This window comes from Stegodyphus dumicola, chromosome 4 (genome assembly GCF_044657685.1).
Source record: "Stegodyphus dumicola isolate Sdum_Otavi_A_Nest chromosome 4, ASM4465768v1".
Taxonomy (NCBI): domain Eukaryota; kingdom Metazoa; phylum Arthropoda; class Arachnida; order Araneae; family Eresidae; genus Stegodyphus; species Stegodyphus dumicola.
In genome coordinates, this window is record NC_140771.1 from 236,234,679 (window position 1) to 236,246,792 (window position 12,114).

The following is a 12,114-nucleotide window of genomic DNA, read 5'->3' on the forward strand; positions in this document are numbered from 1 at the left end:
AGTCACCAAATCCTGGTGGTGTAGATTCATCATCCACCAAATTTGTTTTTAGTTCGGGCGCCACTGTAGAGATATTAGGTTATTTCGAAGCAGGAGCGAGAAAATGAGCAATGACTTTGCCGGGACTCGAACCACGGACCTCTCGTCGAGCGTGCTGAAGGCACTGACACTACGAAGGCATTCTAAGAAGGCGGGAGAAATACCTTGTATCGCCAGTAATCCCAGACGCCAATAAAGATTCATACTAGATAAATTCTTCACGTTAAGACTGTCTTAATAGTTTTGACACACATACCCTGTGGATAACTCACATATGCTGACTATAAGCCTTTATTTACTCAGAAATTTATGTACTTACTGTCATAGGAGTAGTCCCAAGCAGCTTCCCTCAGGTCCCCAGTAGAAGCAGCAGATGTACTCCACTTCTCCAGACGAGATTGTTCACTCTTCCTGTTTTGAGAAAAACTTCTCACGCTGCCACCATAACGTCTGACCGGTGAACCGGCATCACCCGCCCTGCTGCGGACACTGTCCAGTCCTTGTTCATTAGACTGAGTCCTAGCAACGTTCGACTGGCTCTTTCGGTGCTCCATCCGCCGTAAATATACACCTCTTGCCTCTCGGGCCTTTTTCATTCGCACATCGTCACTTCTCGAGGCGTCAACCCTACTGTGCCTTTCGTGGTAACTAGATTCCCCCTGCCCATGTTCTACAGAAGATGAAGTTAAGTTTTGTTCCGAATATACTCTATAGCTATCATATTCACCAGTACCGTCAACTGGTACAGGGGTAAGATTGGATTCCAAAGTTGCTGAGGGAAGAGGTGTGTCCCCACTTTCCTCGCTGCTACCAAGCTCTTTCACCTCGACTTCGATGGTTAATTTTCCGTTCTGGTTGACCAATCGTCCTTCCTCAAGGTCGTTTGTAGAAGCATTCACTTCGCTGTCATTCCTAGAGTTTTGCGACCTTTCAGAATCGTCTTCTTTGATGTCGGATCGGTTGTAGTCTGAGTCGGTGATTTCAGAGTTCGCTTCTTTTGCATCGGACTCCGTCTGATTATTCGATTCGGAAGATTCTCTACTCCCGCTATTCTCGGAGATGTCCTCCAGGGCTTCTGGATGTCTTTCATTAGATTCTGAAAAAAAAATAAATAATGAAATTCGAGTATTTAAAAATTGTATTTTTTAAAAGTATCTGATGACTTCGTTAAGAAGAGGAGTGACATATTTGATTAACATATCGGTTCAAATAAAATAAGTAATATATTTGATTAGCGTATCAGTTCCAATAAGAGAAGTAATATGTTGGATTAGTGTATCATTTCGAAATGTATTTTTACATCAGGCGAATTATAAGACAGAAACAATTAAGCGAAGTACAGTAAATGTATCATATCCTTTTCTGTTATTTGCTCAATATTATGTTAATATAACCAAAAACAGAATTCATAAAATTAATAAAAATTTCCTTCTTACTTTCGTTTCTGGAGGAAATTAAATAAGTAAAATACAAATACAAGTAAAATACATACAGTAAAATACAAATTAAATAATAAATTTAATAAATATTAAATAAGTAAAATAAATAAGTACAATACAAAATACAAATTAAATAAGTAAAATACATAATTAATTGTATACAATACAAATATACAATTAATTATGATAAATATTTTTATTTAAATATAACAACAATAATTCTTACTGAAATAAAAAAGCAAAATTTTGATATATATTATTTTTGTGCGTATTTAGTATGTAGCAATAAATAAGATTATGTAAAATTCTTAAATAAATAATTAATTATAAGTAGAATATATAAACAAATAAAAGGCGTTATTATTTTAGAGATCATTTTATTTTCATACTAGCCGCTTTGCGGCCAACCTTTTTCTGGCTTTTAAATGTACAGGAAAAATGCCTAAAGGGAACAACATCAAACATTAAATTAAAAAACTGCACAGAATTTTACTCGGCAGAAGAGTTTTATCAAGAAAAAAACACAAATTTCAATGAAAAGTATTACATATAAAAAATTCACAATGGAATAAGCAATATCCCTTGATACAAATATTAATTATCCTAAGAAATAAATTTACTCTTCCCGTTGCCTTCTCTATACAAGCGTCCAGTATCCAAGAGACACATTAAATTTAAAAACTTCGCAGAATTATCGACCTCATTTTTAAGAGTGGCAACAATGCTGATATCAGCAACAGTGGCAACAGTGATATATCAGCAACAATGGCTGCGTGCTACTGAATTATCGATTTGATACGATTTCATCAAAAAATATAAAATAAAAAAACTCATTCGAATTTTGCAAAAATTGCTTCGAGATGCACTGGCTCTTGCCTGGATGCACCCTATGTATCAAATTACGTAGCCCTGGGTCTATAAACTTACGGGCAGCACGGACGAAAGACACACAGACAGACTCTTCCTTTTATACATATAGATGATGAATATATAAACATGCAATAAAGTTTTTAATGCCAACAAAAAATATTTATGAACAGAAATAAAACTGATCCCTATGAATAATTGTAAAAATTCATAACGGTTTACGGGAGTTCCGGAAATGGTTTTTAAATTTTTAAAATAAGATATTAGTAAGATCTCAGATTCTCAAATATCTCAGATTTTCAAACAAATGGTTCCTTCAAATATAATGCAATATAAGAAATTTTAATTCGATATCTTCTTTTGCAAGCAGTGAAAGAAGAGCTCCTAATGAATAACTATTTCCAATTAATGACGAACTCTCTATTATACTTTGTGCTTCTAGTTCAAAACCTAAATAAATGTTTGAATTCCAAAGAAAATTTGACGCTTTTTAATTTATAAATTGGGTCCTCGTAAAAATGGGCTTTTTAGCCTAAACGGGCAATTTGCCCAGTGCTATTAATTTCGTTTTGACATTTTACATTGTTTCACCGTAAACGGTATTTCACTTTACAAATTGTTTACACAAAATATTATGAACCTGTATTATATTTAAAGAAATTAAATAATGAAGAATCTGCATGGATATATGTATGTTTCTAGCATTGTGAAAAAACAACGGCACATAGAGACATCAAATTTTGAAGAACGTAGTCCTCCACTCGAATATGGGTATCTGGAAGCCCGAATTTTGGATTTGTTTTATTATCCATTTTATATTTTGTAAACATTTAGTCAGTTTTTCATTAACAAACTCAACAATTTCAAAGCGAGCAATGGCAACACTGTACGAAAACAAAACATTTTTATCCTTAGAGCGTGAGCCTGCGTATTGGAAATTCTAAAGATTTGCTCTTTTTGAATTATTTTGTGATATTGCTGTTGAATTGAATTTTATATTTTAAGTGCGAAGAACATGATATTTAATAAATAAAGGTAACTCGCAAAACGTTAAAAACGGACCTTTGGGCATAATATAAAATCTAAAAGAATTTTCAGATTTTTATTTTTCCTTATCTGTCTTTTAGTTTTGATCTTATTGTGTCATTATAAAACAAGAATACATATCCTAACAAGAATACATATCCTGCTTAATATTGGCAATACGAATCATGAAACATTTATTGTTTATATAGAGAGAGAAAGAGAGAAACATATGTTACCGTGAAAGATATAAAATTGGAGAATGTCGACTTTCACCGGAGAATATCAACATTCACCAAATACGTCGGTGAAAAACCGAATATTTCACTACATTCTTGTATATTCGGACCCTCACCGGTTTATGTCGACAATCACAGATATGCTCTGGTGAAAATCGAAAAGAGAGGTCATAAAGTGCCATAATAGTTTAAGTTGTTGCAATAAATAAGATTTGAATCACATAATTTAGTAAGAATTTTATTACTGTTATTTTATTTTCTCATTTAGAACGTACTGTATAATTAAGTAAGTTTTTAACTTCTATTATTTTCCTTTCTCATTTTGAATGTATTGTGTGTTTTAGGTTCTCATAATCTTAAGTTGTTATTTCAAGTCTCGAGTGCGTTTATTCGCGACTGAATGACGGAGAAGAAAATATAATATTGTTATATGTTCATGTCGACATTGACCGGTGTAAGTCCGAAATAAGAGTATTTGGAAAATATTTCGGACATACACCAAGAGACTATGTGAATGTTGACATTCACCGGTGAAATTCGACATTCTCCAGATTTCGATGTTTCACCGTAACATATGTATTATATATATATTAGCAGGTTTTGAAACTCCTTTTTAATTATCTTTTTATAAATGTATATTTCTTGATAAGGGATTGCAATAAATACCTTTTCATATTATTTAACTTTGTTCTAGCTTGTACATCAGTTGAAGAGTTTAGTAAAAATGCTAACCACTATTATTATATGGAGTACCAACTAATAATTTATTACTTCATCATTATTCATAATAACTGCTTATCTGCCCACTTATTTTCCCATAAACGTATTCTCTATCGATTTTCTGATCAAACCAGACATCCACTGTTGCGAGAGAATTCATGAAGCTGAACTTCAAGAGTAAATTATTCATCTTAATGAAACACCGGTATGTATAACGGCTATTTTCTATATATGCAGTCGAAAACTTCAACAAAAAATAAAAGTTTACAAGTAACATAATTTTTATAACATCCATCGGATATGAATGCAGAATTGCAAAACATTATAAAGGCATTAGTTTCTAATAACTTCAGTCATCATGAATAATAATATTTAAAAGAATTGATAAAAATTTATCTGTTAGCTCTGACCAACAGATAAGTTACCCGCAGCATATAAAAATCGCCCTAGCTTATTCATTACAGCTAAGACAAATCATTAGACCCGTGAAATAAATAGGAGTCCTATTTTCAATAAAGTTTCAAAACGTTTAGAGGCCAACCAGCTGCCGAATGGTTAAGCCACTGAATACTGGTATTTCTGACCTGGTTTCGATTCCAGGCGAACGGGCGCTGACTGCATGCGTGTTCCTTTGATTTTCCCCATGTATAAGGTGTATACGAGACAAATTCCTTTAGAAAGTCTTCCACTAAGGTATCTCTCTCCATAGGTAGTGAAACCTGGTGTGATTTCCCATAATCTACAAAACCAACCAAAGCAAAACGTTTCGAAATGAAAAGGAGAAATGGAAAGAAGAAGAATAAATTTTGAATAAGTGTGCAAAAGATGTTAAGTGGAAATTCCTATCTGGATTGACGGTATTTAACATAAAAATTATGTGTATTTCTAAGAGAGGCATACAAGGTTCTAGAGACATTAGGTTAATTGAAAGCAGGAGAGATGAAAAATGAGCAGCGCCCTTGCCGGGAACCGAACCACGGACCTCTGGAATACGCGGCCAGCGTGCAGACTACGAAGGCATGCTAAGAAGGCGGGAGAAATACCGTATATACCGGTTACAGCCGAAAACATCGCAGACGAAAATGTCGCGGAGAAACAACGCAAGGCGAAAACGTCGTGCTACAAAACATCGTGGGAGAAAACATCGCAAAGAGAAAACATCGCAGTTCTAAAACATCGTGGTGCAAAACATCGTCGTCGAAAATAAAGCGGTTCAAAAACATCGCAGTTTAAAAACATCGTCGTTGAAAATATCGTGGTAAAAAATAAAGTATCTACAAATCATCGCATGACGATAACATCGCAGACATGCTTTTTTCAGGCATGCTTTAATAAGTGTAAATGGATATTCCCATAATGATTTGTGAGCGCAAGATGGAAAGAAGGATAATTTTTACTTTCATATTTTTTATTAATTAATAAATTTTTGCTGAGAAAATAAAAAGGAAACTTAAGCATAAAAAATTAATGCAACTTATAGCACTTAATAGAATTTTAAACCGACATAGTTAACTAACAAAGGCCATTAATAAATCATTTTTCTAAAGTTTTTACTGGTAATATTTCATGAAAAGTATAATCTATAAGTTACATTTAATTTTCTATGCTTAAGTTTCCTTCTTACGTTTTCTGCAAAAATTTATTAGTTAATAAAATATGTGAAAGTAAAATTTATCCTTCTTTACACCTTGCGCTCACAAATCATTATGGGAATATCCATTTACAATTATTAAAACCTGAAAAAAGCATGTCTGCGATGTTATCGTCATGCGATGATTTGTAGATACTTTATTTTTTACCACGATATTTTCGACGACGATGTTTTTAAACTGCGATGTTTTTGAACCGCTTTATTTTCGACGACGATGTATTGTACCACGATGTTTTAGAACTGCGATGTTTTCTCTTTGCGATGTTTTCTCTCACGATGTTTTGTAGCACGACGTTTTTGCCTTGCGTTGTTTTCTCCGCGACGTTTTCGTCCACGATGTTTTTGCCGCGATGTTATCGGCGGACACCTATATACCCGCGTATAAGTCGAGATATTTTGGACAAAAAAAAGACTTCAATGTGGGGGTCGACTTATACGCGGGGCCATAAAAAATTAAAAGAATCGGAAGTTCAAACATTTCTTTATATAATGCAGTTGTTTTCTTCCCGCACTCAAATTGGACGACTTATCAAATAAGTCACTTACTTGAAGTAATTTCATGACTTAAATTATGTGACGAACTAATCACAGAGTTTCATACTTTAACTAGAGCAAGTTTCGATAAAACGTACGTATAAGTCTTTATAATAGTTATTGTTCATTCATGAAATACTTTTGTTAACACGCGTACACGTCAAAATTTAAAAAAATAGCCCACGCAATAACTGAACAGTTTTGAATATGTCTTTTAACTTTTAAAAAGGGGAAATGCATATAGATTTTACGTACGCGAATCTTTTCCAGAACAAATTCTAGAATTCTAGAATTTCCGGAACAAGTTCTAGAAGAAGGATTTTGATTTGGTTTATTTACAAAGGCATTTTTTACCGTATATTTACTTTTTTTTTTCTCAGATGATTTTGAATAAATGTAGTACTTAAAAAAATTTTTCGAAGTTTCTCGATCGATTTCGGAAGTGGGGGGTCGATTTATACGCCGGTACTTTATAAGGTGCTTATGTGCGTTTTTGAAAGACAAACACATCCTGCTAAAGAACTTAAGGCATGAGATGGAGTTTTTTTAAGCCATGAAAATATTCTTGAGGAAAGAGTACTTGCAATTACTTCCCTTAAAAGGCATGCAGCTTTCCATACAACAATGTTAATCGAAGGTTGAATAATATTTTAATTTATGTTTAAAACAAAAAAACTTCCTTTTCTAGGCACTCCTTGTTCAAACTGGGCTTATTTTTCGACGCAGTTGTCTTTATGCTTAAAATAAGTTGGTGTTGCTCAATTGTCTTATCTACAGTCAGCCCAAGCCTACGAAATTAATCGTGGCAAAGAGCGCAAGCTTACATCTATCGTTGGCAACAGCCTAGAGCACCTTACAGTGGCAGGGCGATTTAGCCCAGTTCGGCCCTTAATTTTGATGTATATTGCACCTAAGGGGGCACAGGTCCTAGGGTCTCCCACTCCTCTTCCACTACCATCAACCACTCGAGAGGACTTTCAGCTCGCCGCATATTTAGAGTGCCCCATGCCACATGGATACCATACATTTACAAACATCCATGCCTTCTCAGGGAATCGAACCCCGGCCCTCCGGCACGGTAGTTTAAAATAAGTATCATACTGTACCCTGTACTGTATTGTTGCAGGCATTTGCTAGAGGCGTCTGTTGCCTGACTATTGAAGCAAGCCATCTCTTCACCATTTCAGAGAAGTCGTTAGTCGCAGGAGATGTGCCATGTCCGTTAGTTCATCATTTCTTAAACTTCTGGTATCTTTTACGTATAGCATTAATATTCATGCAGTTTCTCATATACATTATATAAGCTGTGGTGAATTGGTAACTGCATATTCTTCATCTACTCTAAGAAATCTCATAACGAAGTGAATGCTGCACTTGTAAAGAGCACTGATTCCATTACAAACAAGAAGAGATGAAACGGAGAATACATGAGACAAACGACATAGTATAAGCTACGTAATTTATTAGAGTGAAACCCTTCCCTTCATAGGAGGCAAAAGTGGCCCACCTGTTAGGTGCCTCCGTAATAAAAAGACCACTAGTGACCAAACCTTACTAGTGGCCAAACCGAAGTCGGCTGAGGGCTCGCCATTGGTTAAAGAAAATTATTGTGTTTTTATTCGAAAATAAAATAAAAGCATATTTAGTAGAGATTTAAAATTCTGTACTAATGTAACTAAGATTTTATCCAGTAAGATTGCAACCGAAAGTTGCGGATTGTGTTAAAAAAAGTCATAATTAAAAAGAAAAATGTGTTGTGACAAAAAGAGTAATTAAGTGTTAATTTTTTTTTATATTTTGCTAAAAAGAATTTTTATTTGAAAAGAGTATATGGAAAAAAAATATATTTATTTATGCAAATTTAAACGCTTTCTGAAAGTTAGCTTTAAAAATACTGATAATTTTTACAATTGTCCGATATTTAACATTAAATCTGGTAGCGTTATTCTAAAAAAATACTAAATATTTCAATGAGTATATGTTAATTCCAAAAAATAATATTACCCAAAATAATAAAATATTATTTCAAAATAGTCAGTAAAATTCATTTTTGATTGAGCCTTCATTTAAATGTGGCAAGTCAGTGCATTTCGAAAGGTAAATAAATACATTATTCCTAGCCTCGAAACAAAAAATTCCAGAAAATATAATGGTTGTTAAGCCCTAATTATTATTTTTACTTTTTCTCTACCTTTTTTGCCATCAAGGCAAAACACACTCGGGATACCTGACTAAGAGAAGTGATGCTTTCGTGGAAGACTTTCTAAGCGAAACTGTTTACACGTTACACATGCGGAAAACTACGAAAACGCCCATACAGCTAGCCCTTTCACCTGGAATGGAAACCAGGTCGGAACTACCAGAGTTCAGCGACTTTAACGCTCGGCCGCTGTTGGCCCTTAATGCAAAGAAATGATATAGGTTAACAAAATAAGATATTTTTATCTTAAAAATACAAATAAAATTTCATCAAACATTTCCTATTGCAATAATAACTTTGATGCATTTTAAAATGACTAAATAAAGTCTCCTATTTTATTCCTTATAAGAAAGAGCTGACTGCTGTGGAATTTGTATTGATAATATTCTAGGTGTTGAAGAAATCGGAGGGAGCCATAAATATTTTCTTCATCGCCAGTGTATTGCAATAACAATATGTATAACAATTCATGTTGAGCATCGCGTGGTTCAATACTGAATACGTAGGAATCTCACATAATTAAAAAAAAAAAGATTACTCATAGAACGTTGAAATTTTGTGTACGGGACTGCTATAACATGTATTTGTGCATCTCCCTTTTTCGTTGTAATCGAGAACACCAAACATGTATATATATATATATATATATATATATTAAATTATATATATATAATTTAATATAATTTAATAAAATAATTTATATATATATATATATATATATATTCTCACTTTGTTACCCGGCTCGGTGAGCTCAGTTGTGCATTTTTACTTTAAAAGTGGTTGAATTCTGTGGTTTTTATGTTCCGGTTAAGGATTTTATGCTTTTAATTAATATGCTAGTAATAATTATAATATTATCAGCAATTTAAAAGTGGCGCTAGGCCTAACATGACCGACATTTGGTACATTTGAAACTCTTAACAGAATAAAGAATTAAGTCAATTTTCGCACCAACTTCAGCGCCTTTTTGTCCAGTGGAGGTCTAAATTAACTTTCAGTTTTGTGCACCGAAAAACTGGTCTTTCTGCCCGTTGGCTAAATGCCTTGTTCTGTAATAGGAATACTAATTTTAATTTTAAAAATTGTTTTTCAACGGTTAACTGTATTGTTGTTTAGGTGTTTCTGAATTTCATAATTTTTAATGAAGCTGTTTTGAGTTTTTTGTGTTTTTGCCTTCCCGCAAGCAAATGAGAGCTGAATTGATTGAATGAGAAATATATTTGCAGTGAAGCTTGAGAAAATATAAGTTTAAATGAAGTGATTAAAGATTGTGCATAATTTAATAGGCCTTGAAACGAAGTCATGTGGCGGCCACATCAAATATTTGCATTATAATCTAGAAGAAATGTTATGACGCAAAACTTCCGAATACGCAAATTTTAGAGCGAGCATCCAATTAACTTTAATAAACTTCAGCAAATGTCCTCTCCTTTCGAACTCATTTCATTTCATTTACTTATTGAAAAATGTTTCGACTGAGAAAAATCTATTTCAAAGCAGCTTTACTAAATAGACTAGATACTATAAAACTAAAGCTTTTTCAAATAAGGGAAAAAGTTAAATATGTATATTCTTTATCAATATTTATGAATAATTAAGATTTCAAGTTGTCTGCCATGGAAATCACCTAGAAAGTGCAGTGTGAAATGTTCGATGACAAACCATGAACCTTACTCCGACATTTATGAATATCAGATTAAGGTTTCTAGCAGCTGTATGAACTCAGAATTTATGCAAACTTTCCAGATGCGCATTTCAGGTGTTAAATTATCATATTCGGTTATAGATATCTCGTCAAATATTTACGTAGAGTAAATTCGTATTTCGCTCTATGAATATTTCTTTATGCCTTTATAAAGTGTTTAATACATTTATTTCTATCAATGTTACTGAAAGTGCAGGTCTTTCTATTGTTTATATCTATCAAACGTTTAATTAACTCAAAACTTTTATGGAACTAAAATGATTAATCAAAGCAAAACATAGCCATTCTTCGAGTAAAATTTTATACAGCTAAAATAAATGAAATTAGGAATAAAATTTTAATATCAAACTTGCTGCACATTTTTATTCTCAGAAAGAATTTATTTAATTAACGAGTATGGTAACGGAAAAAGTAATTCTATTTTTTTGGCTTTATATAAAGCAAAAATAATGAAACGACTGATATCAATCGTTTCATTATTTTTACTTGGTGAAAGTTTTGAAGTTATCTTGTAAGGATTTTAAGTTTTACTAACGTATATTTTATTTTAAAACTTTGCTATCCTCTCTTATTTCCCATTTCCAGCCAGAATAAACGCGAACAGATTTGGTTAGGCAAATTGAGCTTGCAAACTGTTAAGTATTTAAGTTGTGGCTTTTAGCCAAGAGAGTTACAATGAGACTTCTCGCTGCCTTACCACGCGCGCTCTTTTCAGACAGATTCTGTCTGCCGTCAAGGACAGAATTTATTCTTTTTGATACTTGAAGACGTATTATAGTTTCCAGCATTTTGATCACAACATACGTAGTCTAAAAGGTCACTCTTCGCGTTACTAGTCTCTGTAAAGTATCCAAGTTTAGTTCTTATTTAGTTAAATGAGTTTTATTTCTAATTTTTTACGTTTCAGACCATAAGTGCTGGTCTTCGTATCCAAAAGTGCGAGATTGGCTGTACGCTGTGAAAAACAAAGGGTAATTAAACCCTTCCCACTCTTGTTGTATCTTCTACCATTCACACGAACCTAGTTTTAAGTAAACTTCCTGTTTCTACTCAGGACTGCAGTGATGTTCCCAAAGGCTATTAGAAGTCCTGAAAATCTTAGCCGCAAATGACACATTTATGTTAAAAATGATGCAAATGAAGCATTTTAAAATTCTATAAATATTTTATAAAGTAACTATTTGAAGTTAACAGCAAAATTATTACCACTAATTAGTATGTTGTATTTAAATTAACAACTTATTTTATAAGATATTTAAAATTAAATGTAGTACATGTAACACATTTTCAAAGGAAAACCATGAAACGTTTTACATTTTTTTTAAAATTTTAATACATGCAAATATATATATATATATATGTATTGCTTGATGATTGCGCTTTTTAAATATCATGTTGAGTAGCAGAGCATAATGCGGTAATCTAGTCCCCCAAATTATTTAATAAATACTCACATTTTTTTCCTAAACGGAAGAGAATAGAGGAAAAAGAGAAGCAATTGACGTGGTTTATTCAAGCAGTACCAGACGTGAAAAAGTACTTACTGTAGTCGTATTTATAGCCGGAAAGTCTTTGCGTTAATTCTGAGTAACGATTCGGCTAAAGATTTTGCAGGGCAGAGAAATTGCAGGGAACGAGTGTCGTAGCATACAGCAGTGCCAAGAAATGGTACAAAGCGTATCCTTTGAAGCAGGATA

At 33.1% G+C, this 12,114-nt stretch overlaps 1 protein-coding gene across 3 annotated transcripts in view; it reads right to left on the reverse strand.

Annotated features, from left to right (window-relative positions):
* Positions 1-12,114, reverse strand: part of LOC118185039 (uncharacterized) — a 337,637-nt gene that overhangs the window by 61,247 nt on the left and 264,276 nt on the right. For all 3 annotated transcript variants that reach the window (XM_085816092.1, XM_085816093.1, XM_085816094.1), the window contains one exon: positions 359-1,135. In XM_085816092.1, the coding sequence (XP_085672218.1) occupies positions 359-1,135 (777 nt within the window). The remainder of the gene's footprint in view (positions 1-358; positions 1,136-12,114) is intronic.